The 27135-nt window shown below is 47.6% G+C and overlaps 2 protein-coding genes across 3 annotated transcripts in view; one reads left to right on the top strand and one right to left on the bottom strand.

Annotated features, from left to right (window-relative positions):
- LOC141080493 (uncharacterized) overlaps positions 1-27135 on the bottom strand; it is a 131505-nt gene that overhangs the window by 23462 nt on the left and 80908 nt on the right. The gene's annotated exons all lie outside the window — the stretch shown is intronic.
- Positions 1075-26304, top strand: LOC141080494 (nuclear envelope pore membrane protein POM 121C-like). Of its 2 annotated transcripts, XM_073565740.1 has the most exons (11): positions 1080-1239; positions 2394-2471; positions 2675-2840; positions 2932-3023; positions 5492-5657; positions 5749-5840; positions 7241-7308; positions 7752-7870; positions 7951-8053; positions 8135-8302; positions 25658-26304. In XM_073565740.1, the coding sequence occupies exons 1-11, from the start codon at positions 1223-1225 to the stop codon at positions 25684-25686; spliced, it is 1098 nt and encodes a 365-aa protein (XP_073421841.1). In that variant the 5' UTR covers positions 1080-1222; the 3' UTR covers positions 25687-26304. The 2 variants fall into 2 exon arrangements, with proteins under 2 accessions (XP_073421843.1, XP_073421841.1); XM_073565742.1 differs by lacking the exon at positions 8135-8302 and having other exon boundaries at positions 1075-1239.

The raw sequence follows: 27135 nt of genomic DNA, 5'->3' as shown, positions 1-27135 counted from the left end.
TGCCCGGTTCCAGTTCACAGAGTGGAGAAGGCTCTGCATACGCTTGACCTCGTCAGGGCATTGCGTATATATGTGTCTAGGACTGCCCCCTTCCGGAAGTCTCTTCCGGAAGTCGTTCACAAGGGTCTGCCGGCTTCCAAAGCTACCCTTGCCAGGTGGATCAAGTCCACCAAACAAGAGGCTTACCGCCTTAACAATTCTCCTCTTCCGGCCGGTATCACGGCACACTCTACGCGGGCGGTAGGGGCCTCCTGGGCCATTCGGCACCAGGCTTCGGCACAACTGTGTAAGGCGGCCACTTGGACTAGCCTACACACGTTTACGAAACACTACAAAGTTCATACCCAGTCCTCAGTGGACGCGAGCCTGGGTAGACTGGTTCTGCAGGCGGCAGTGCCCCAAGTTTAGGGACCTGTCAGCACAATATTCGTCCTTTGCTTCCCACCCAGGGACTGCTTTGGGACGTCCCATGGTTCTGTGTCCCCCAATGAGGCGACAGAGTAAAGGAGATTTTTGTGTACTCACCGTAAAATCTCTTTCTCTTACACTCTAATTGGGGGACACAGCTCCCACCCTGCTGCACTTACGGGCCGTTGTTACAGTTGAGTTCTCATATTGTTCTTTGAGCTCGTACATGGCCTTATTACAGGCATGGTTATGTTATTTCTGTTATGTTCCTCCTAATGCTTTTGCAAAAAACTGGAGAAGGCTAATGCCGTCCAGGGGTGTATACTGCAGAGGAGGAGCCAAAGTTAATCTTTTTTAGATTATGCATAGTGTCGCCTCCTAGTGGACAGCAGCATAACACCCATGGTTCTGTGTCCCCCAATTAGAGGCTAAGAGAGAGATTTTACGGTGAGTACACAAAAATCTCCTTTTTTCTCAGTCTTTAGTTGCACTGAGTGTTGCATTGAATGTATGCCATCAGGAAACATAAGATATCTTTGTACTGCATTCTTAGTGGAGGAATAAATACAAGATATAGGCTTCTATTGGATTCTATTCAGATCTAATCTATGCTGTCTGTTGTAACACTTCTTGGATAGTAAAGAATTTTTTTTCTTCCCTTCAAAGGCTGAACAGTCTGTTATCTACTAGCTTGACCTCCCCTTCGGTTACATGTCCACCTCCAGACCCTTGTGCAAAGGAGACTGTGCTCAATGCCATCCGAGAGCACAGAAAGAGATTTAACAAAGATGAAGAAAACCGTGAAAGTGGATAGATGGAGAACAAAAGTCGGTAAGAATTCAGAGTGCTGACTATGGCAGGAGGCTAAGCCACCTCAACTTTACGTTGACCTTGTAAGCTAGGCAATGTGGGAGACTCAAATAGAGAAGTACTAATGAAGGACTGCAGAGTATTCTTTTTTTTTTTTTTTTTAATTTGTTTATTAAACTACAGGCAGTTTTACAACACACACATATAGTACAAGGTGTTAAGCTTGATACAAAACATACATATGTCCAGACAGCATGAAGACGCGTGGCAAAATATGTACATCAACTGTGTGTAAATAAAGCAAACATAATATCAATTGAATCACAGTAGTGTTGTGTTATTGTACCAGTAATAAAACCTGCCTAGCTTCTAAACCCTACCTACATCTACCAAAACATAAACTATTCCGCAGCCTACTTCTATATAATAAGCAGTTTACTGTGCGACATCTCCGCTCTGCAAAGTGAGGTGAGCGGAGTTCCACCTCTCCCAAATCTTTTTAAATTTACCCGGGCATCCTCTATTCTGATACAGCGTACGTTCATATGGGATAATTGAATTTACCAGAGTGATCCAGGACCCAAGAGAAGGAGGCGAATTTCCCATCCACCGTAATGCTAGTACCTTCCGTGCCATGAACAGCGTCTCCCGTAGAAAAATCCCAACATAATGACCCATGCTTCCTCATCCCACACTCCAAACAGACAGATCAGTGGTTCAAGTGGAACAGGGGTTTGTACCAAGGATGTTAATAATAACGTCACCTCCCTCCAGTATTGCACAACAACAGGACAACACCAGATCATATGAATAAAGTCCGCATCTATTGAATGACATCTCAAACATTCCGATGACGAGTATCGGCCCATCTTAGAGTCGAGCCGGGGTCAAATATGACTGATTAATAATATATAACTGTATCATCCTGTTATTGGCAGATGGAGATACCCATATTGGCGACTCCAGGATTTCTTCCCATTCCTCACCCTGTACATCCGGGATGAGCCTCTCCCATTTCTTCTTTCATATATGTATATAGAGAGGAGCGTATTCTTTTTAGTGGTGAAAATTCTTAACTTTCTAAGTGGAGCTGTACTGATTAGTCCAGAGCTCAGTTAGCTCTGCTGTACATCTGTATCTGACAGTAACTTTTCTTGCCCCTCACCTTCCGCTAGGAGGCAGGTTAGCAATGGAATTGGGGAGTCTTCAGCTGAATCTCCAGTGGTAAATGGTTCCTTGACTTCTGGTTCCAAGTAAGTAATATCAGTTTCATTAGCATGTGTTGTTTTTTTTTCTTTTTTTGTTTTCCTTGACACTGTAGCACATTTGGGGGGTCATAATTCATTCTTTAAAGCCTTTACTGCTCCAACAGCTTTATTGGTATTTATTTTTTGGGCCTGACTATTCATTGTCATTTTTCTAACTTTTGCCTGTACCCACACACTTGTTTCTTTAGGTCAGACACCCTGAAAAGGGCTCTAAATACACTTGATGAGACGAGCAACAAATGCTCCCATACCTCCTCAAATGGCTCACTGAGTAGCTGCACAATAAATGGATTTACAATGTCCTCTCATAATGCAATCACCAGCTCTTTGAGTTCCAGCAGAGTACTCCTGCAGGTATTGTATGGGTGATAGATATATTATATGGCTCCATACCAGTGACCAATAATAACATTGTATTGATATGCAATTGTTTCACCTCCTTTAGAAAAGTAAAAGAAACTACCAGAATACATCTGTAATTTCAAGCCCATCCTCATCTCGGAGCCAAATGCCAGACGTGTTCTCCAAAAAGGCCAGGTAACGACTAATATATGCAGAAGGCTTTAGCCAGAATGTGTTATAAAAGGGGTAGGTGGGAGGGGGGAGCATTACAATATATGTATATATATTTATATTATTTTCAACTTTGAAACACTCAGGGAAGCTGTTGCTGTCATTTGCCATGAAAACCTAGTGTAGTGCTAGTTCACTTTACAACTGCAATACATGTAGGGGAGATAAGCTTGTACAGTCATGGCCAAAAGTTTTGAGAATGACACAAATATTATATTTTCACATGATCTGCTGCCCTCTGGTTTTTATGTGTGTTTGTCAGATGTTTTTATCACATACAGAAATATAATTGCAATCATATTATGAGTAGCAAAAGGTTATATTGACAGTTAGAATTAGTTAATGCAGCAAGTCAATATTTGCAGTGTTGACCCTTCTTCTTCAGGACCTCAGCAATTCTCCCTGGCATGCTCTCAATCAACTTCTGGATCAAATCCTGACTGATAGCAGTCCATTCTTGCAAAATCAATGCTTTTATTTTGTCTGAATTTGAAGGTTTTTGTTTGTCCACCCGTCTCTTGATGATTGACCACAAGTTCTCAATGGGATTAAGATCTGGGAAGTTTCCAGGCCATGGTCCCAAAATCTCTATGTTTTGTTCCCTGAGCCATTTAGTTATCACCTTTGCTTTATGGCAAGGTACTCCATCATGTTGAAAAAGGCATTGTTGATCGCCAAACTGCTCTTGGACGGTTGGGAGAAGTTGCTCTTGGAGGACATTCTGGTACCATTCTTTATTCATGGCTGTGTTTTTAGGCAAGACTGAGAGAGAGCCCATTCCCTTGGCTGAGAAGCAACCCCACACATGAATGGTTTCAGGATGCTTGACAGTTGGCATGAGACAAGACTGGTGGTAGCGCTCACCTGGTCTTCTCCGAATAAGCCGTTTTCCAGATGTCCCAAACAATCGAAAAGGGGATTCATCAGAGAAAATGACTTTACCCCAGTCCTCAGCAGTCCACTCCCTGTACCTCTTGCAGAATATCAGTCTGTCCATGATGTTTTTCCTGGAGAGAAGTGGCTTCTTTGCTGCCCTTGAGACCAGGCCTTGCTCCAAGAGTCTCCGCCTCACAGCACGTGCAGATGCACTCATACCTGCCTGCTGCCATTCCTGAGCAAGCTCTGCACTGCTGGTAGCCCGATCCCGCAGCTGAAACACTTTTAAGAGACGGTCCTGGCGCTTGCTGGTCTTTCTTGGGCGCCCTGGAACCTTTTTGGCAACAAGGGAACCTCTCTCCTTGAAGTTCTTGATGATGCGATAGATTGTTGACTGAGGTGCAATCTTTCTAGCTGCGATACTCTTCCCTGTTAGGCCATTTTTGTGCAGTGCAATGATGACTGCACGTGTTTCTTTAGAGATAACCATGGTTAACAGAAGAGAAACAATGATGCCAAGCAGCAACCTCCTTTTAAAGTGTCCAGTGGTGTCATTCTTACTTAATCATGACAGATTGATCTCCAGCCCTGTCCTCATCAACACCCACACCTGTGTTAATGGAGCAATCACTGAAACGATGTTAGCTGGTCCTTTTAAGGCAGGGCTGCAATGATGTTGAAATGTGTTTTACTGGATAAAGTTCATTTTCTAGCCAAATATTGACTTTGCAAGTAATTGCTGTTGAGCTGATCACTCTTTATAACATTCTGGAGTATATGCAAATTGCCATTAGAAAAAATGAAGAAGTAGACTTTGTAAAAATTAATATTTGTGTCATTCTCAAAACTTTTGGCCATGACTGTATATGTCTCACTCCTCCCCATCTGGGTGTTTGCAAAAACATAGGGAGAATGAAGTTTGGGACGGCAGTGCAATTTTTGTTTGTGAATGGCAAAGTGAACAGTGTCATAGAAAATGGCAGGCAGCCACAATTCTTTAGGTTGGCGCTGCTTACTGCTCTCTACAGAGATCTCAACAGCAGTGATATCATTGTGACTGATGTGCTCAGATCACAGTTCAGAAGTCCGTATCATACTTAAAACCGTAAAAGTGGATAGATGGAGAACAAAAGTCGGTAAGAATTCAGAGTGCTGACTATGGCAGGAGGCTTAGCCACCTCAACTTTGCGTTGACCTTGTAAGCTAGGCAATGTGGGAGACTCAAATAGAGAAGTACTAATGATGGACTGCAGCATATTCGTTTTAGTGGTGAAAATTCTTGACTTTCTAAGTGGAGCTGTACTGATTAGTCCAGAGCTCAGTTAGCTCGACTTTACATCTATATCTGACAGTAACTTTTCTTAATGTCAGTTTCATTAGCCCATGTGTTTTTTCTTTTTTTGTTTTCCTTGACACTGTAGCACATTTGGGGGGTCCTAATTCATTCTTTAAAGCCTTTACTGCTCCAACAGCTTTATTGGTATTTATTTTTTGGGCCTGACTATACATTGTCATTTTTCTAACTTTTGCCTGTACCCACACACTTGTTTCTTTAGGTCAGACACCCTGAAAAGGGCTCTAAATACACTTGATGAGACGAGTAACAAATGCTCCCGTACCTCCTCAAATGGCTCACTGAGTAGCTGCACAATAAATGGATTTACAATGTCCTCTCATAATGCAATCACCAGCTCTTTGAGTTCCAGCAGAGTACTCCTACAGGTATTGTATGAGTGATGGATATATTGTATGGCTCCATACCATTGACCAATAATAACATTGTATTGATATGCAATTGTTTTACCTCCTTTAGAAAAGTAAAAGAAACTACCAGAATACATCTGTAATTTCAAGCCCATCATCATCTCGGAGCCAAATGCCAGACGTGTCCTCCAAAAAGGCCAGGTAACGACTAATATATGCAGAAGGCTTTAGCCAGAATGTGTTATAAAAGGGGTAGGTGGGAGGGGGGAGTATTACAATATATGTATATATGTATATATATTTATATATATTTATATTATTTTCAACTTTGAAACACTCAGGGAAGCTGTTGCTGTCATTTGCCATGAAAACCTAGTGTAGTGCTAGTTCACTTTACAACTGCAATACATGTAGGGCAGATAAGATTGTATATGTCTCACTCCTCCCCATCTGGGCGTTTGCAAAAAGATAGGGAGAATGAAGTTTGGGACGGCAGTGCAATTTTTGTTTGTGAATGGCAAAGTGAACAGTGTCATAGAAAATGGCAGGCAGCCACAATTCTTTAGGTTGGCGCTGCTTACTGCTCTCTACAGAGATCTGAACAGCAGTGATATCATTGTGACTGATGCGCTCAGATCACAGTTCAGCAGTCCGTATCATACATAAGGGTAGATACATATGACTACCCTGCTCAGATTCTCTGCTATTACAGATGACTGACGAAAATTGTATCCCAGGCTACATATAATAGTGCCTGGCTCAACCTTCAGCTGTGAACTGGTCATGTTTAAGGTCATGCCCAGTTCATACCTGATAAAGTCACAGTATAGGTGATGGGGTTGGGTGTCGACTGCAATCTACTATGCCTTGTGGCTTCAGTATATGCAATGTGTAAAGGGCCCGTTACACATAGCGATATCGCTAACAATATCGCTATAACGTCACTGGTTTTGTGACGCAGCAGCGATATTGCTAGCGATATCGCTATGTGTGATACTAACCTCCGACCGGCTCTCCCACTGATTATCGCTGATCGCGTGAGAACGTCCTGGGCCGTTTCTCGTCGGCCGCTTCCTGTGGCGCCGACGAGCGACGCGTGGAGGCGGGCGGACTTCTTCATCGCCGCATCTGACAGGTAAGCAGCGTCCGCCGACCGCTGCTGTGTCGCTGGTGAGATCTGCCTGTTTGGCAGCTCACTACCGACCACTTAGCGATGCACCAGCGATCCTGACCGGGTCGTATCGTGGTCGGGATCGCTGGGGCATCGCTAAGTGTAACGGTACCCTAAGTGTTTGACTCTTATGCCAACAAATAGAAAAAAACTCAGTTACTTCAAAAAATAAAAATTGGCACTTCTCTTGTGTAAAAAAAAAAAAAAATTGCATCGGGAAGTTCATTGTCGAATATCTAAGCCTCACGCAGTTCCTAACACGGCCACGTCTGGGAAGGTCTACGGGACTTGGGGTGTGTGTTTTTCGTATGGCCGAAGTTAGAATCTTTCAAACTTTTACTGATGTCAAAGATCAGAGCTACAGGTCTTCTCACCAGCTCAGTTCTGAAATTCTGTAGTAGTTGTCATTTGATTTCCTTATTTCTTGTAGGGATGACACGCATGAAACGGGCCTCTCTACCCCAGTGAAATCAGGCAGTGGGAATCAGTTGGAGGACTGTAAGTTACACTGCTGCTGTCAACTTTGTAAAACGTAATATGAAGTGTATGTGTTGGTGCTTACGTATATTATGCTAGCCATTGCAAAAGTTTGCGGAAGTGTATTTTGGTGGCATCAGACCAGTAGACTTCGTAGCTGACCAGAATGGGGTGCTGCTTGCTTCCGACATATTATTCCTCATTTTCTCCTGAAATATATAGATGCTGCAATCAGAGGCTTTTCACTTTCCGCATTGAAGTAAACCTGCATGCTCCTCCATGCCAATGCCACAGTTATAAGCAAGTGTCCGCTTTAATAACTGACTTTTCCTCCTGTTCTCAAACGTTTGTGTGCTTTCAAAAACAATATGAAGGAAAAGTGTAGCAGCTGCCCATGGCAACTAATTACATCTATCATAAGTTGACTTTCCTTTTTTATTTTTTGTTTAATTTTTCTCCCTTAGTTAACACCACTTTGTCCTCCAAGTCTTCTGATTTTAAATCATCTGATAATAGAAGTAGTGAGTCACGTAGGAAGAAGGTTTTGTTGGTGTGTTTAGGGCGTGATGATCATTACCCACTGGTAAATACTTGTATCTGTTCTTACCCATTGACCCTTTTTCCTCCTTCATGAGGTGTTCATAAGTGTTCTTCTCCCCGTAGCCCCCACCACCTATTCCTGGATATAATGTTACATCTAAGGATCTGGATAATGAGAAAAAGGCATTTTTACAGAGGCTTAACAAGGCACTGGAAGAACCTGCTGGTGAGTATTTTGGTTACTAGATGGTGAATTGGTGAAACCTTGTCCAAATTACACGGATTTATTTATTTTTATTTTTTACAGATCTTATCCCTGTCACCTCTACTCCACCAATGACCACTACGGTTACTGCATCACCTCTCTTTATTTTAGCTAATACCACATCTGCTCTGACATCACAGTCCTCTACAGCAAGCAGTAACCCCTTACTACAGAGCCTAGCAAAAATGCAAAGCAAGGATTGTTCACAAGGTGAGGATGCTGATGATACCTCTCTAAGCTCTCCGTCCCCCTGCCCAGAGGGAGGAACAATCGAGCATCCCCCCTTCAAGAACTCCTCCAGCTGTGCTACATCAGCCCAGGAGGATGAGAAGAACGGACATCGGCGCTGACATGAGCACTGGAGTGGAGGTATGGGGTCGGGTCCTGCCCCCAGAAGCTCTCCATGGCGGCCCCCCCGCGCTCAGCGTTTTCAGAGGGCCCCAGAAATTTAGTGCCCGGCTTTTCCCGGCCTGCTAGGCCGCAATTTCAATAACGCCGCCCACTAGCGCCGCTCCGCCCCCGACGCCTACCGCGTCACAAAACCATTTTTTTTTTTAGGGACCACCTCACATTTGAAGTCATTTTGAGGGGTCTATATGGCAGAAAATACCCAAAAGTGACACCATTCTAAAAACTGCACCCCTCAAGGTACTCAAAACCACATTCAAGAAGTTTATTAACCCTTCAGGTGCTTCACAGGAACTAAAGCAACATGGAAGAAAAAAATGTTTGTTTTATCATCAATATTTTAATTTTCACATGGGTAACAGGATAAAATGGATCCGAAAATTTGTTGGGGAATTTCTCCTGAGTACACCGATACCTCATATGTGGTCATAAACCACTGTTTGGGTGCACAGCAGGGCTCAGAAGGGAAGGAGCGCCATTTGACTTTTTGAATGGAAAATATGCTGTAATATTTAGCGGTTGCCATGTTGCGTTTGAAGAGTCCCTGTGTGCCGAAACATTGGAGCACCCCCACAAGTGACCCCATTTTGGAAACTAGACCCCCCAAGGAACTTATCTAGATGCATAACAGTGAGCACTCCGAACCCCCAGGTGCTTCACAAATTGAGCCATAAATATGAAAAAGTACTTTTTTTTTCACAAAAATTTTCTTTTAGCCTCATTTTTTTTCGTTTTTTATGGGCAACAGGATAAAATGGATCCTAAAATTTGTTGGGAAATTTCTCCTGAGTTCACCGATACCTCATATGTGGTCATAAACCACTGTTTGGGTGCACGGCAGGGCACAGAAAGGAAGGAGCGCCATTTGACTTTTTGAATGGAAAATTAGCTCCAATCGTTAGCGGACACCATGTCGCTTATGGAAAGTATGTAGTGTATGTCAGGTTGGTGTGTGGTGTAGTATACACCACCCACACACACACGACAACATGTACACTATATTACACCACACACCAACCTGACGTACACTACGCCACACACACCAACCTGACACACTACGTCAGGTTGGTGTGTGTGGTGTAGTGTACATCAGGGTAGTGTAGTGTAGTGTACAGCACACATACTCACCAACCTGACGTACACTAGGCCACACACACCAACCTGATGTACACTACACCACACACACACACCAACTTGACACACTACGTCAGGTTGGCGTGTGTGGTGTAGTGTACGCCAGGTTGGTGTGTGTGGTGTTGTGTATATCAGCCTAGTGTGAGTGAGTTCTGTCGTGGAATGTCTGGATGTGTTTAGTCCATGGACGTGTGATGAATTCTGAAGCATTCATTCAAGCACAGTCTAGGTTTGTCAGGACACGTTTCACATTGGAAACAAGTCGTTTTTCTTGTCCCCCTTTTATAGCACACCCGGCACCTTTTTCTTGTTATCCCCTCACTGGGAAAATGTTCCCCTGGTACCATACGGGAAACTTGAGTTCCAGAGGTGCTGGGGCGCGCTCCGTCCTCCTCTCCAAAAATCATGGCCTTTATCATCGCCTCCTGGAACTCAAAGAAGGAGTGGTTCTGACCTGCACATCGTGATAGCACGCATGCATTATACAGTGCCATTTGTACGAGGTACACAGCCAGTTTTTTGTACCACACCTTCGCCTTCCGCATGGCACTATAGGCCTGGAGGACTTGATCAGAAAGATCAACTCTCCCCATGTGATGGTTGTACGCCAGGACACAGTCCGGTTAGTTGACCGGTACTGGGGTACCTCGAACGGTGGTGGCCGTGGTGCCGGGACCATGGATTGTGGTCAAGACAAAGACGTCTCTTTTGTCTTTGAACTTGACCACAAGCATGTTGCCGCTACATTGGGCTTAGTTCTCACCCTTTCGGAGAGGCTGCTCAATTAGCGGCAAAGGGAGACCCCTCTGGTTTCTGCGCATGGTACCGCAAGTGACGGTAGCTCTGGCAGAGAGGGATTGAAATAGTGTGATGCTTGTTTAAAAGTTATCAACGTACAGATGGTAACCTTTATCAAGCATTGGGTGGACCAAATCCCACACTATTTTCCCACTCACCCCCAAAGCAAGTGGACATTCTGGGGGCTGGATCCTACTGTTCTTTCCTTGGTAAACTCTAAAGCTGAGAGTTTACCCTGAGGTACTCTCACACAGCTTGTAGAGTTTTATCCGGTACCTCGCCCTTTTGCTGGGCAGGTACTGACGGAACTGAAGCCTCCCTTTGTAGTGGACGAGGGATTCATCCACACAAATTTCCCTTTCGGGAATGTACACTTCAGCAAACTTGTTGCTGAAGTGTTCGACGAGCGGACGAATTTTGAACAGTCTATCAAATTTCGGGTCATCGCGGGGAAGGCTTTCAGTGTTGTTCCTGAAATGGAGAAATTTATGAATCGCCTCAAAACGTTTGCGAAACATAACCATGCCAAATACTGAAGCTTGATATAAAATATCGGTACTCCAGTATTGGCGAATTTCTGGTTTCTTCACAATCCCCATGTGAAGGACCAGTCCCCAATATTTAATCATTTCTACAGACAAGTAGAGAATGAAGAAATTGGGTGTTCGGCCAAAAATTGCTGGGCATACAAGTTTGTTTGCTCCACCATGGGACTGACGATTGACTCAGAGAAAAAGACTTTGAAAAAGTCTATTTCTCTGAAGTTGGCAGTCTCAAACTGGATTCCTGACTGGGGAACGAAATTAGGAATCCGTGGAGCAAAATTTTCAGGGATGGGGGTCCAGGAGGGAGCACTAGTGCTAGGTTGGGCGTGACTAGCACTAGGATGGGGGAAACTCACACTTGACTGTGGGACTGCCTCCAAGGTACCCGACTCTTCCTCCCCCTTGGCTCCGGACGATTTCTCGTCCTGCGACATCTTGGTGGTGGCAAGTCTATGTCGCTGGAAGAGGAAGAGTGAGAGGTATAGGGAAAGGTGGGGTCCTCCTCACTATCAGTTTCAGAGGCAATAATTTCATATGCCTCCTCAACTGAGTAGACCCTTTGTGACTGGGATGAGCGGGACATTGTGTGTGTGCGTGTGTAAAAAAAGCTTTATTATAGTGTGTATGTGCGAGTGTTTGGTGAAAAACTTTCTACTGCAGGACGGGGCAGTGAGGCGCGGGCGAGGGCAGTCAGGCGGGGGCTGTCGGGAGTGGGGAGGAAGGGGCTAAGGAGATGCAGTAGCAGCAGGTGATCAGGGGTGATTGGGGTGATCACTGGGAGGGGGGGTGATGACCAGGGGAGGATGAAGCTATCAGTTGCGGGGGGGCAGAAGGGGAGCTGAGGACCAGCTACAGATGGAGCCGGCAGCAGCACGTGATCAGGGGGTGATCAGGGGACCACGGGGTGATCAGGGGGAGCAGAGGACCAGCTGTAGATGAAGCCGGCAGCAGATGATCAGGGGGTGATCAGGGGGTGATTGGAGTGATCACCAGGGGACGATGGGGCTGTCAGGTTCGGTTGGGGGCAGGAGGGGATCAGAGGACCAGCAGAAAATGTAGATGGCAGCAGCAGGTGATTGGGGGGGCAGGGGGTGATCACAAGGGGAGGAGGAGAGAAAATGGAGAAAATGGAGCTGTCAGGCGAAGGGGGGGCAGGAGGGGAGCAAATGGAGCCTGCAGGAGGAGGTGAGCAAATGCAGCAGGTGATTAGGGGGGGCAGGGGGGGAGGGAGCGGAGGTCGGGGGCGTGGAGGACAGGAGAGGGGAGTACCTGTCCTCAGCACACAGCAGCGGCGGTACTAGCGGCGGCGGGCAGCGGCGGCTATCGCGGGCTCTGTGGGGCAGGTCAGTGGTCAGGCACCTCGCTCCTTGGCTTCCACAGATGGGATGAAGCTAAGAAGCTAGGCAGACATTGTTTTTCTCCGCCCCTCCACATCTGATTGGAGGGCTAGCGTCACATGGGCGCTAGCTCCAATCAGATCTGAGGGGGGGTGACAAAAAGGTCACCAGTAGTGATCGTAGACCCGGGGGGGCTAAGCCACCCCCCTGGGGTCAAGTATAGGTCCCCCTGTACCTGCGGGCCGGGTGACCTTTCATTCACCCCGGTCACCCGGCCCGCAGGAGGGCGATCATTTTGTGACACAGGGTATGCGTCACAGGTCAGATTGGCACTGACTTTCATGACGCATACGCTATGTCACAGGTCGGGAAGGGGTTAATCCCGCTCATGACCGGAGCTTTTTTCATTTTCGTTTTTCGCTCCCCTTCTGAGAGCCATAACTTTTTTATTTTTCCATCAATATGGCCATGTGAGGGCTTATTTCTTGCGGGACGAGTTGTACTTTTGAACCTTTGGTTTTACCATGTCGTGTACTCGAAAACGGGAAAAAATTTCCAAGTGCGGTGAAAGTGCAATCCCACACTTGTTTTTTGTTTTGGCTTTTTTGCTAGGTTCACTAAATGCTAAAACTGACCTGCCATTATGATTCTCTAGGCCATTACGAGTTCATAGATATAAACGAACCTAAACATGTTTGATGTCTAAGTGGTGAAAAAAATTCCAAAGTTTGCTAAAAATAAAAAATTGCCCCATTTTCCGAGACCTGTAGCGTCTCTATTTTTCATGATCTCGGGGTGGGTGAGGTCTAATTTTTGCCTGTCAAGCGGACGTTTTTACTGATACCACTTTTGTGCAGATACGTTCTTTTGATTGCCCGTTATTGCATTTTAATGCAATGTCGCTGCGACCAAAAAAGGGTAATTCTGGCGTTTTGATTTTTTTTTCTCGCTACGCCATTTAGCATTCAGGTTAATCTTTTTTATTGATAGATCGGGCGATTCTGAACGCGGCGATACCAAATATGTGTAAGTTTGATTTTTTTTTTTTATGTTGACTGGGGCGAAAGGGGGGTGATTTAAACTTTCATGTTTTTTTTTTTTATTTTTTTACTTTTGGCATGCTTCAGTAGCCATAGTGCGATCGCCTCTGCTACATAGAGGTGATGCATAGATCACCTCTATGTAGTTGAATTACAGCATTGCTATGAATGCCAACCACAGGGTGGTGCTCATAGCAATCTGCCATCAACAACCATAGAGGTCTCGAGAAAACCTCAGGTTGTTATGGCAACACACTGATGACCCCCGATCACGTGACGGGGTCATTGATGCGCGTATTTCCGGCCGCGCACCAGAATCTCTAGTTAAATGTGCTGTTGCAGGCACATGTCAGCTGTTTAAAACAGCTGACATGTCGTGGCTTTGAGGTGGGCTTACCGCCGGAGCCCACCTCAAAGCGGGTGATACTGCCAGCTGGCTGTACTATTCCGTCAGCTGGCAGTAAGAGGTTAACCCACTAATCTGAGCGAAGCCTTAATTCCATTTGTTAATGTTGACAATATATTTTGTGATTATTCTGTTCCTATGTTCTGATTCCCAGGGATTGGAGGCTCACAAATATAAGAACAATTTAGACTGTGCAAGCCAGATACTCGGCAATGAGGGTCCCTTGGCATAAGTTACCAATAATAAGAATTTCTTCCTAGTGTATAATGTAATGTAGTAAGTCATAACAAACAGTGCATCTTGTCCCAGTTACCCATTACCCCAACATAATTTTACTGGTACAAGACATTTAATCAATGATTGTTACAAGCATTATATCAGATGTATAACAAAACGCAATTACTAGAATTATTTGTGCCCTCTGGAATCCACGGTCTGTATGTAACAAACTTTCTTAATTGCACAATTACTTTCTGAACAACTCTCTGAATCTGTTGCCCTCACTGAAACCTGGATTCAGGATTCTGACACTGTCTCTCCTGCTGCCATTTCCCATGGTGGCTTATAATTCTCCCATTCTCCGAGACCCACAAACAGACTTGGTGGTGGAGTCGGCATACTCCTGTCCCCACAATGCACTTTCCAGGTCATTCCCTCCCCCAGTTCCAACACTCTCATTCCTTTCTTTTGAGGTCCACGCCATCAAGCTCTTCCATCCCCTCTCCCTCAGACTAGCGATCATTTATCGGCTCCCAGGCTCACCCACCCACTTCTTTGACCATTTCTGGGCCTGGCTACTGCACTTCATGACCTCAGAACTACCAACCTTTATCCTGGGAGACTTCAACATCCCCATTAACAGCCCCACTTCTACATCTGCATCCCAGGTTCTATCACTAACCACTTCACTAGGCTTCTCACAGCTCTCAACCTCCAAGACACACAAAGATGGTAACACCCTTGACCTGGTCTTTGTCTGGCTCTGTTCAATCTCCTACCTAGATAACTCACGGCTTCCCCTCACTGACCACAACATTCTCTCCTTCACGCTCACAAATCTTCGCCCACCCCAGCACACTCCTACCTACCACACATTAAGAAATCTACAAGCCATTAACTCTCATATACTTTCAGACTCCCTCCACTCATCACTGTCCCCAATCTCCTTTGTTTCCTGTCCTGATCTGGCTGTACATCACTATAACAACACTATTAGAAGCACTCTTGACCAAGTAGGTCCCCTCACCCTCAGAACATCCAAGCACAGAATAAAACAGCCCTGGCTCACATGACAAACTGTACTTCTCCAGCAATGCTCTAGGAGTGCCGAACGTTTATGGAGGAAAACCCAAACACCAGAAGACTTCATCCACTTCAAATTTATGTTAAGGACCTATAACTCTGCCCTTCACCTCACCAAACAGACCTACTACACCACCCTGTTCTCCTCACTATCCAACAACCCCAAGAAACTTTTTGACACCTTTCACTCCCTCCTCAGGCCAAAAGCACAAGCCCCTATCACTTAGATTTGTGCTGATGACATGGCCTCCCACTTTATAGAGAAAATAGATAATATCCATCAGGAAATCCTCTAACAGCTACCAGGTGCTGTGACCCTTATCCCTCCCTGCATTTCCCCTGGCTCACTCTCCACATTTGATGCCATCACAGAAGAAGTCGTCTCCAGGCTCCTGTCTTCTCGTCTGACTACATGCACTACCGACCCAATTCCCTCACATCTCCTCCAGTCGTCACTACTCGCCTTACTACAATCTTTAGGCTATGTGCACACATAGCTTTAGGTGCTGTGGATTTGTCCGCGCAGATTTGGGAAAATCCGCAGGTAAAAATACCTGCGGATTAGCCTGCGGTTTCACACCTCTACAATGGAGAAGGTGTGAAACTGCTGCGGATTCCGCACAAAGAATTGAAATGCTGCGGATTTGAACCCGCGGAAAAATCCGCAGCATGTGCACAGCGTTTTTCATTTTACATTGAAAACAATGGTACTGTACAACGCAGCTAAATCTGCTGTGGTTTCGCAGAGCAAAAAACGCTACGGATCCGCAGCAGAATCTGCAACACATAGCCTCAATCGCTCCCTCTCCTCTGGCATTTTGCCATCCTCCTTCAAACACTCTCATTACTCCATTATTAAAGAAACCCACTCGACCCATCCTGCACAAACAACTACAGACCAGTCTCCAATCTCCCCTTCATCTCTAAACTCTTGGAGTGCTTTGTCTACTCCTGCCTTACCCGTTACCTCTCCACTCATTCACTCCTAGACCCTTCACAGTCCGGCTTCCGCCACCTACATTTGACAGAAACTGCACTCACCGAAGTGACCAATGACCTTCTGACAGCAAAATGTAACAGTCACCACTCTGCTCATTCTTCTCGACCTTTCTGCAGTTTTCGACACTGTTGACCACCGTCTCCTACTCTCTAGGCTCCAGTCACTAGGTATTAAGGACACTGCCCTCTCCTGGTTCTCTTCCTATCTTTCTGACCGCTTCTTCAGTGTTTTGTTCACTGGCTCCACGTCATCTCCTCTTTCTCTCACTGTTGGGGTACCTCAGGGCTCAGTCCTTGGCCCTCTTCTCTCTCTACATGGCCATCAGCAGATTCGTCTTTCAGTACCATTTTTATGCTGATGACACACAACTATATACGTCATCCCCTGACCTTACCCGGCTGCACTACAGAACGCCAGTGACTCTGTCCGCAGTCTATCTGAAGCTCAAACTTTCCAAAACTGAACTTCTGCTCCCGCCGTCTACTAACCTACCCAAATCTGACATTTCCCTCTCCTTGGGTGACACCATAATAACACCCAAGCAGCAGGCGCGCTGTTTGAGAGTTATGTTTGACACCAATCTCTCCTTCACCTCCCATATACAATCTCTTGCCGCTTACACCTAAAGAACATCTCTAGAATCTGCCCTTTTCTCACCATGGAAACAACAAAAACTCTCACTCCCGCCTGGACTACTGCAATGCTCTATTAATTGGCCTCCCCCATACTCGACTTTCCCCTGTCTAGTCCATCCTTAATGCAGCAGCCAGGGTCATCCATCTGGCTAATCGGTACTCGGACGTATCTGCTCTTTACCAGTTGTTACACTGGCTGCCTATTCATTACAGAATCCAATTCAAAGTACTTGTTCTCACCCACAAAGCTCTCCACGGTGCAGCACCCCATTACATCTCCTCCTTCATTTGTCTATCTGCCTAGCCGATGGCTGCGCTCTGCAAACTACTTTCGACTAACCTCGGCACTAATCCGTGTCTCCCACTTCCGACTCCAAGACTTCTCCCGCGTTGCGCCAATCCTCTGGAATGCTCTACCCCAAGAAATTAGGACTATCCACAATTTGCAGTTTTAAGCGCTCCCTCAAAACACATTTGTTCAGAGCAGCCTATCACATTCCCTAATCAGTCATTTCATATATGTGTGTGTATAGCCCATTTACTATCTCTGTCTATCCCCTACTCCCTCAAGATGGCTGGACCATCATTGTAAATACACGCCTGTACTTTTTATCTCCCCCACCTCATTGTAGATTGTAAGCTCTCACGAGCAGGGTAGTCTTATTTTGCTTTAATTATTGTATTGTTAATGTTGCTAATTATGACTTATTTGAAACTGTTAAACTGTAATGCGCTGCGAAATATGTTGTGTTGGCGCTATATAAAGATTATTATTATTATTTTATTAGAAAATGAGAAATGACCGAAAGCTTGCATTAAAACAACTGTGTTCTCTGTCCTCCTGTCTAATATGCAGTTCTAGCTTCCAACGTGACAATTGCTGCCATATTTTTATATCCATGGCTTTCTCCATGTTTTGCATCTTCTACCATTATGGCAAGTGAGGGCCCTCATCTCCTTTTTTTTTTTTTTTTTCCAGGGAGTTATCTTTTTAAAGGAATACTCCACTTAATGTCTAAAAAGTTTGAATATCTCCTCCTATTACTTATAGGCATACGACTACATTAATTTTTTTTGTGTGTATACTGCCCCCTACAGATTAAAATCATACAAATTACTTTCAGCACATCTTAGTGCATAGCGTTTGTGTTCCTTGGAATATAAGTCAGGCAACTGACATAATCGCTTGCTTTTATGAACACCTTTTGACATGGAAAAAATATTGTTTTTCCATGTGATTATTTACCAAAGTTAATAAAATAACACCAAGTTCCACTCTGGAATCTTCATTTCTTCATTTATTTTCAGGCCTTTCTTATGCAGTTTGCAGACATGGTCAACTGTGTCTTGCTGCCTGCCGCCAATAGGTGTGTATAGCCTTAAAGGATATCTGTCACCTTTTTATGCCCTATCAGCTGCCGGCATCGACATCGGGGGCTTATCTACAGCATTCTGTAATGCTGTAGATAAGCCCCCGATGTTACCTGTAAGAGAAGAAAAACACATTAGATTATACTCACCGGAGGGGGCGGTCCGGTCCGGCGCCTCCCATCTTCATGCGATGACGTCCTCTTCTTCCCGTCCTGTAGTGGCTCCGGCACACTGCTCTGCCCTGTTGAGGGCAGAGTAGAAAACTGCAGTGCGCAGGCGCCAGACATCTCCCGACGCCTGCGCACTGCAGGACTCTGCTCTGCCCTCAACAGGGCAGAGAAGTGCGCCTGTGCCGGAGCCACTACAGGACAGGAAGAAGAGGACGTCATCGCATGAAGATGGGAGGCGTCAGACCAGACTGCAACACCCATCGGACCGAACCGCCCCCTCCAGTGAGTATAATCTAATGTGTTTTTCTTCTCGTTCAGGTTACATCGGGGGCTTATCTACAGCATTACAGAATGCTGTAGACAGGGGTGACCCTAGCCTCTCTGCTGCCTGGGGTGAACAGCTAAATGATGGCCCCCCCCCCCTCGTGCACACAGTAAATTTTCATATCTATCCTGTAAAACTGAGTTCAATAGTGGACATTTAGATAAATAGAAAAAAAAGGTGTCCAAACACAAGGATGTCAGCGCCATCACACACACATACAAGAACAACACAGAAGTATCCAGAACAATGGGCAATAATGGCAATGGTAGGCCTGGCACAGGGCCAGACTGGGACAAAAATGCAGCCCTGCCACACAAATCCCACCAGCCCACAAACTATACCACTCCTCAACCCGATCAGTGAATTTTTGCTATACTTTGTTGTCCCCTCATCACTCTCTTTAAGGAGTTATTTGAAGAGCCACATGTGAATGGCACCACAGTGCGTATGATTGACCACAGCTCCATTTACATGGTGCTCTTCAAAGCTACGTTTCCCAGGATCATGGGGGTCCCAGCGGTCAGATCCACAACAAACAAAGTCATCCCTTATCCCCACATAATGCTCCATACAGTATTATGGGTCCCATATATTACTGCATACAGTATAATGGGCACCATATAATTCTTCTCCCCAAACCCCGCTGCTCTCGTCTCCTCAGTGTATTCTGATCCTCCGCACTGCTTGGCACAGGGACATCATTACCTTTACGTATATAATTGTCCACTTAGACTGATAGTAATAGTGATTTGTTTGTACCCTGTTGTCTGGGGCTGGCCCTCTGTAAGGGGGGCTCAGGGCATATGATTATACACCAATAAAAAGTATGAGAGGCTCAAAGTGACCAGTGCCACCTAGTTTCCTACCCCCCTTATTCTACTGGTACTGTGGGCACGCTGACTGGTACTGAGGAAAAGAAACAACAGAGAGAAAGAAAGAACAGAGAAAGAAAGAAATAACAGAAAGAGCTAGAGAAAGAAAAAAAGAAAGATTCTATAGCAGCCCGGCTCCCACTGTAGTGCCCACCTGAGCCTCCCAATGCAGGACATATCATGAGCTGCTCACATGGCCGGCATCCCCGAGTTCAAGGCGATCCTGCTAGCCGCGCTATTGGAGGAGGACACGGTGATGCATCTGCAGCATTCCCTGAAGTGCCTCCATGGTTCCGTCACAATCTCCTTCCGAAATTACCTCATTTCCGGTCAGCTTCTAGCACGTCACTTCCGGTGGAACGTCACGTGCGAATTTTAAAGTGCTCCTCGGGGCTCTGGCGTGTACTCGTGTGTCCGCGGGAAAAATAAGCTCCCAGCCGGGGCAGTATCTCTCTCAAAATCGGGACTGTCCCGCTGGGAGGTATAAATGCTCCCCACCATACACCTTGTACATGTATGGCTCTGCATACATCATACACACACGGTTCTGCTTTTTATGCCTCGTACACACGGCTCCGTTCTGTACACCTCGCACACACACGGCTCCACTCAGTACACACATGGCTCCACTACGTAAACCTCGTACACATGCGGCTCTGCTCCGTACACCCTATAGGCACGTGGCCACGCTCTGTAAACCTTGCACAAAAATGGCTCCACTCCGTAAACTTTGTACACATGCGGTTCCGCTCCATACACCTCACACACACGGCGCCGCTCCATACACACATGTGAGACTCTGCTTCGTACACGTGTGGCTCCGCTCCGTACAACTCACACACTCGCGGCTCTGCTCCGTACAACTCACACATGGCTCTGCTCCGTACACCTCGCACACAGAGCTCTGCTACATCCACACTGTAAACTCTCCCTGACCCCACACATAAACTTCACCTCATCCAGGACGATGAGAACCAGCACAGACAGCAGAGTCCTGCATAAACCAAGGGCTGATACTGGGTACTGGGGGAACATTATACTGTGTATGGGGGGATGGCGGTACTGGGGGAACATTATACTGTGTGGGGGATGGCAGTACTGTGGGAATATTATACTGTGTGGGGGGGGTGACGGTAGTGGGGAACATTATACTGCGTGTGGGGGATGGCGGTACTGGGGGAACATTATACTGTATGTGGGGGGGATGGTGATACTGTGGGAACATTATACTGTATGTGGGGGGATGGGGATACTGTGGGAACATTATACTGTGTGTGGGGACAGGAAAGGGACATTGTAATATGTGTTTCGTTACCGCCTGTTTTCCATACTTGGGTCATATGCATCTATCAGAGGAAAAGGAACAAAATGCTATGATTCTTAGACAGTGACAACAAAAAAGCACCAAGATAGTCTCAGCTCTGAAAAGGTTACTTCCCCCTGTGCCCAGTAATGAGGAATCTCCAGCACCTACCTCCACCCGCAGAGCCCACACTCCACATGGAGGCCCCATTATTCTCTATGTGGAGCGCGGCTCTGCGGGTGGAGGTCGGTGTTGGAGGCCCCATTATTCTCTAGTACCGACCTCCACCCGCAGAGTCGCACTCCACATAGAGAATAATGGGACCTCGAGCACCGAATTCCACCCGCAGAGCCACACTCCACATAGTGAATAATGGAGCCTCCAGCAACGACCTCCACCCACACTCCACATAGAGAATAATGGAGCCTCCAGCACCGACCTCCACCAGCAGAGCCCCACTCCTCACAGAGAATAATGGAGCCTCCAGCACCTACCTCCACCCGCCGCAGAGCCGCGCTCCACATAGAGAATAATGGAGCCTCCAGCACTGACCTCCACCCGCACTCCACATAGAGAATAATGGAGCCTCCAGCACCAACCTCCACCCGCAGAGCCGAGCTCCACATAGAGAATAATGGGACCTCCAGCACCGACCTCCACCCGCAGAGCCGCACTCCACATAGAGAAAAATGGGACCTCCAGCACCGAATTCCACCCGCAGAGCCACACTCCACATAGTGAATAATGGAGCCTCCAGCAACGACCTCCGCCCACACTCCACATAGAGAATAATGGAGCCTCCAGCACCGACCTCCACCCGCACTCCACATAGAGAATAATGGAGCCTCCAGCACCGACCACCACCCGCAGAGCCGCACTCCACATAGAGAATGGGGCCTCCAGCACCGACCTCCACTCACAGAGCCGCACTCCACATAGAGAATAATGGGGCCTCCGGCACCGACCTCCACCTGCACTCCACACTACACATAGAGAATAATGGGGCTTCCAGCACCGACCTCCACCCACAGAGCCGCACTCCACATAGAGAATAATGGGGCCTCCGGCACCGACCTCCACACTACACAGAGAATAATGGAGCCTCCAGCACCGACCTCCACTCACAGAGCCGCACTCCACATAGAGAATAATGGGGCCTCCGGCACTGACCTCCACCTGCACTCCACACTCCACATAGAGAATAATGGGGCTTCCAGCACCGACCTCCACCCACAGAGCCGCACTCCACATAGAGAATAATGGGGCCTCCGGCACCGACCTCCACCTGCACTCCACACTACACATAGAGAATAATGGGGCTTCCAGCACCGACCTCCACCCACAGAGCCGCACTCCACATAGAGAATAATGGGGCCTCCGGCACCGACCTCCCCACTACACAGAGAATAATGGAGCCTCCAGCACCGACCTCCACTCACAGAGCCGCACTCCACATAGAGAATAATGGGGCCTCCAGCACCGACCTCCACCAGCAGAGCCACACTCCACAGAGAATAACGGGGCCTCCAGCACCGACCTCCACCTGCACTCCACATAGAGAATAATGGGGCTTCCAGCACCGACCTCCACCCACAGAGCCGCACTCCACATAGAGAATAATGGGGCCTCCGGCACCGACCTCCACCTGCACTCCACATAGAGAATAATGGGGCTTCCAGCACCGACCTCCACCCACAGAGCCGCACTCCACATACAGAATAATGGGGCCTCCAGCACCGACCTCCACCAGCAGAGCCACACTCCACAGAGAATAACGGGGCCTCCAGCACCGACCTCCACCCACAGAGCCGCACTCCACATACAGAAAAATGGAGCCTCCAGCACCGACCTCCACCCACAGAGCCGCACTCCACATAGAGAATAATGGGGCCTCCGGGACCGACCTCCACCTGCACTCCACATAGAGAATAATGGGGCTTCCAGCACCGACCTCCACCCACAGAGCCGCACTCCACATACAGAATAATGGGGCCTCCAGCACCGACCTCCACCAGCAGAGCCACACTCCACAGAGAATAATGGGGCCTCCAGCACCGACCTCCAGCCACAGAGCCGCACTCCACATAGAGAATAATGGAGCCTCCAGCACCGACCTCCACCCACAGAGCCGCACTCCACATAGAGAATAATGGGGCCTCCGGCACCGACCTCCACCCACACTCCACATAGAGAATAATGGGGCCTCCAGCACCGACCTCCACTTGCACTCCACATAGAGAATAATCGGGCTTCCAGCACCGACCTCCACCCACAGAGCCGCACTCCACATAGGGAATAATGGGGCCTCCGGCACTGACCTCCACCTGCACTCCACACTACACATAGAGAATAATGGAGCCTCCAGCACCGACCTCCACCCGCAGAGCCGCACTCCACATAGAGAATAATGGGGCCTCCAGCACCGACCTCCACCCACAGAGCCGCACTCCACATAGAGAATAATGGAGCCTCCAGCACCGACCTCCACCAGCAGAGCTGCACTCCACATAGAGAATAATGGAGCCTCCAGCACCGACCTCCACCAGCAGAGCCGCACTCCACATACAGAATAATGGGGCCTCCGGCACCGACCTCCACCTGCACTCCACACTACACATAGAGAATAATGGGGCTTCCAGCACCGACCTCCACCCACAGAGCCGCACTCCACATAGAGAATAATGGGGCCTCCGGCACCGACCTCCACCTGCACTCCACACTACACATAGAGAATAATGGAGCCTCCGGCACCGACCTCCACCTGCACTCCACACTACACATAGAGAATAATGGAGCCTCCAACACCGACCTCCACTCACAGAGCCGCACTCAACATAGAGAATAATGGGGCCTCCGGCACCGACCTCCACCTGCACTCCACACTCCACATAGAGAATAATGGAGCCTCCAGCACCGACCTCCACCAGCAGAGCCACACTCCACAGAGAATAATGGGGCATCCAGCACCGACCTCCACCCACAGAGTCGCACTCCACATAGAGAATAATGGAGCCTCCAGCACCGACCTCCACCCACAGAGCCGCACTCCACATAGAGAATAATGGGGCCTCCGGCACCGACCTCCACCCGCAGAGCCGCACTCCACATAGAGAATAATGGGGCCTCCGGCACCGACCTCCACTTGTACTCCACACTACACATAGAGAATAATCAGGCTTCCAGCACCGACCTCCACCCACAGAGCCGCACTCCACATAGAGAATAATGGGGCCTCCGGCACCGACCTCCACCTGCACTCCACACTACACATAGAGAATAATGGGGCTTCCAGCACCGACCTCCACCCACAGAGCCGCACTCCACATAGAGAATAATGGGGCCTCCGGCACCGACCTCCACACTACACATAGAGAATAATGGAGCCTCCAGCACCGACCTCCACCCGCAGAGCCGCACTCCACATAGAGAATAATGGGGCTTCCAGCACCGACCTCCACCCACAGAGCCGCACTCCACATAGAGAATAATGGGGCCTCCGGCACCGACCTCCACCTGCACTCCACATAGAGAATAATGGGGCTTCCAGCACCGACCTCCACCCACAGAGCCGCACTCCACATAGAGAATAATGGAGCCTCCAGCACCGACCTCCACCAGCAGAGCCACACTCCACATAGGGAATAATGGAGCCTCCTGCACCGACCTCCACCAGCAGAGCCGCACTCCACATAGAGAATAATGGAGCCTCCAGCACCGACCTCCACCCGCACTCCACATAGAGAATAATGGAGCCTCCAGCACCGACCTCCACCAGCAAAGCCGCACTCCACATAGAGAATAATGGAGCCTCCGGCACCGACCCCCACCCGCAGAGCCACACTCCACATAGAGAATAATGGAGCCTCCAGCACCGACCTCCACCAGCAGAGCCACACTACACAGAGAATAATGGAGCCTCCAGCACCGACCTCCACCAGCAGAGCCGCACTCCACATAGAGAATAATGGAGCCTCCAGCATCGACCTCCACCTGCACTCCACATAGAGAATAATGGAGCCTCCAGCACCGACCTCCACCCGCACTCTACATAGAGAATAATGGGGCCTCCAGCACCGACCTCCACCCGCACTCCACACTCCACATAGAGAATAATGGAGCCTCCGGCACCGACCTCCACCCGCACTCCACATAGAGAATAATGGAGCCTCCAGCACCGACCTCCACCCGCACTCCACACTCCACATAGAGAATAATGGGGCCTCCAGCACCAATCTCCACCCGCACTCCACATAGAGAATAATGGAGCCTCCAGCACCGACCTCCACCCGCACTCTACATAGAGAATAATGGGGCCTCCAGCACCGACCTCCACCTGCAGAGCCACACTCCTCATATATGGCTGCTCTGTGCGCTGCGCACAGGACCTGTGAAGAGGTCACAGGAGGGGAGGAGTCAGGGGTCACATGATCAAGGGGCACCGACTACTTCCCTCCTGTGATCATCAAGACAATTAGAGCCTCTTGCAGGACCGCTGCCGCAGCAAATCACCAGCGTGCAGACTCAGAGGCTAAATTGTAGGTGCTGCAGGTAGAGGAGCGCATAATGCCGCCCCCTGCTGCCTGCCGCTTCAGCAGGTGTCTCAACATGGCTCATTATAGGTGCGGCCCTGGCTGTAGATAAGCCCCGATGTTGATGCCGGCAGCTGATACGGCATGAAAAGGGTGATAGATTCCCTTTAAATGATGGACGGCCGAGCACACACTGATGCCTTCTCCATCATTCTAGTCAATGGTCCCGATGGCGCACGAATCCCGTTTTGCGGAGGTTCTGACATAAGCCCTGACGGAGCCACAGCATACTGTGTGAATACAGCCTAAGGGAATCCCTATTCTCTGGTGATTACTACAATTGTATTTCTTGTTTAATATGGACTAAATGCCAAAATCTCTCCTCTACAGGTTCTACAAAGGGACCGTGCCACATTTGAGCAGAGTGTGCCTGGATGTTGCCATCGTTTTTGTCATTTATGAAGAATTCGTTAAAGTTCTGATCAGAGTGTGTGACTGGGAGAGCCGCACGCAGCCTTCTGGAGGGACATGTCTTCTATCTACATTTTACCTCTTGAATGGATTGTGCTTATTGGAAATGATCAGAAAATGTCATTTTAACCTGTTACTATATTATGGTAAATGTCTAATCTCTGGCTTTGCCATAAAGCTGCCAAATACCTTGCAGTCAGTGATTGTCATACACCTTATTGTGAATTATTTCTTCTGTATTTGCCTGGATTCTTTGTAATAATTATGTGGATCTGATATATTTATATGACATAGACCGATGTCCTGGGTGGGCTATCGGGGTCCACCTGTTTATCCATCTCACCACGGCAGGGACAATACAGCACCCACCTGAGTGTCCCCATAGAAGATAAATTGGTATAAAGCTGCCCATGCACATTAGATCATCAGTGGATACCAGAAGATCCACTGGGCCCTACCAGCAGATAGAGGGGTGTGAAACAATGATTAGGCATATTGATAACGAACATGCCTCACCTGTGGTTTTTCTGAGAAATAAAGCTGGTTGCGGCTTTTTTTTTCTTTTTCTCTGTCCAGTAGAACTAAATATATCCTAAGCCAATGGTTGGCGGAGATGGTGATCAGCCAACCACTCTATCTTTAAGACCTATCTAAGTATGAATCTGCTTGTGATCACTACGACTTTTTAACATTTGATTTCTCCACATTGTAGGTTTGCGTTTATTCAGAGAATAGGTGATAACCTGCTGGTGGTCTGATCAATGGGACCCCCACTGATCCTGAGACCTGAGCTCTGAAATGCCTGCTCTCTGGGACAGGGGTGCTGTATTTGGCTATCTAGGCCCATAGACAATAAGTGTGGTGTTGGCATGCGTGTACATCCACCACTTGGAAATAACCCTTTAAGATCCATAGACCTTACACTCATGAATACTTTACACTGAAACAAGCATGCAAGAAGTGTGATCTAAAGACTTGTCAAATAGATGCACTCAGATCTGCAAACCGTAAGGCCACGTTCACACAGTATTTCTAAGCCAAAACCAGGAGTGGGTGATAAATACATGTTTCTATTTGTTCCTCTCCTGGTTTTGGCTTGCAAATACTGAGGTAAAATACTGACCAACCACTGGTGTGAACGTGGCCTTAGAGACCTTGGCCATTTCTCCATGTGTTCTACTGAACAATGGAAAATATTCAGAAGTAATTCTCAGTAGGTTCATATCAATGTGTCTTTTTTGATTCTTCTGCAGTTTTTTTTCTTATTTACTTTTGATATGTTGTATATTTTTTTATCAAGTAAATATATCCCCTTATATGTGACCAACATGTGGTGTAAACCAAACACTAGGCTCCTGCCCGCCTAACATTAATGAAACCCCTAAATATACAACTTG

Source organism: Dendrobates tinctorius, unplaced genomic scaffold (assembly GCF_039654945.1).
Source record: "Dendrobates tinctorius isolate UK_male_01 unplaced genomic scaffold, ASM3965494v1 ptg000016l, whole genome shotgun sequence".
Classification (NCBI taxonomy): domain Eukaryota; kingdom Metazoa; phylum Chordata; class Amphibia; order Anura; family Dendrobatidae; genus Dendrobates; species Dendrobates tinctorius.
Note: the sequence above shows the minus strand (reverse complement) of the source record. Positions and strands in the feature narration are given on the sequence as shown.

Excerpts from the sequence above, each read along its gene's own strand:
- LOC141080494 (XM_073565740.1), top strand. Across the intron at positions 3,024-5,491 it reads GTGTTCTCCAAAAAGGCCAG|GTCAGACACCCTGAAAAGGG; the intron begins GTAACGACTAAT and ends TTGTTTCTTTAG. Across the intron at positions 8,054-8,134 it reads GGCACTGGAAGAACCTGCTG|ATCTTATCCCTGTCACCTCT; the intron begins GTGAGTATTTTG and ends TATTTTTTACAG.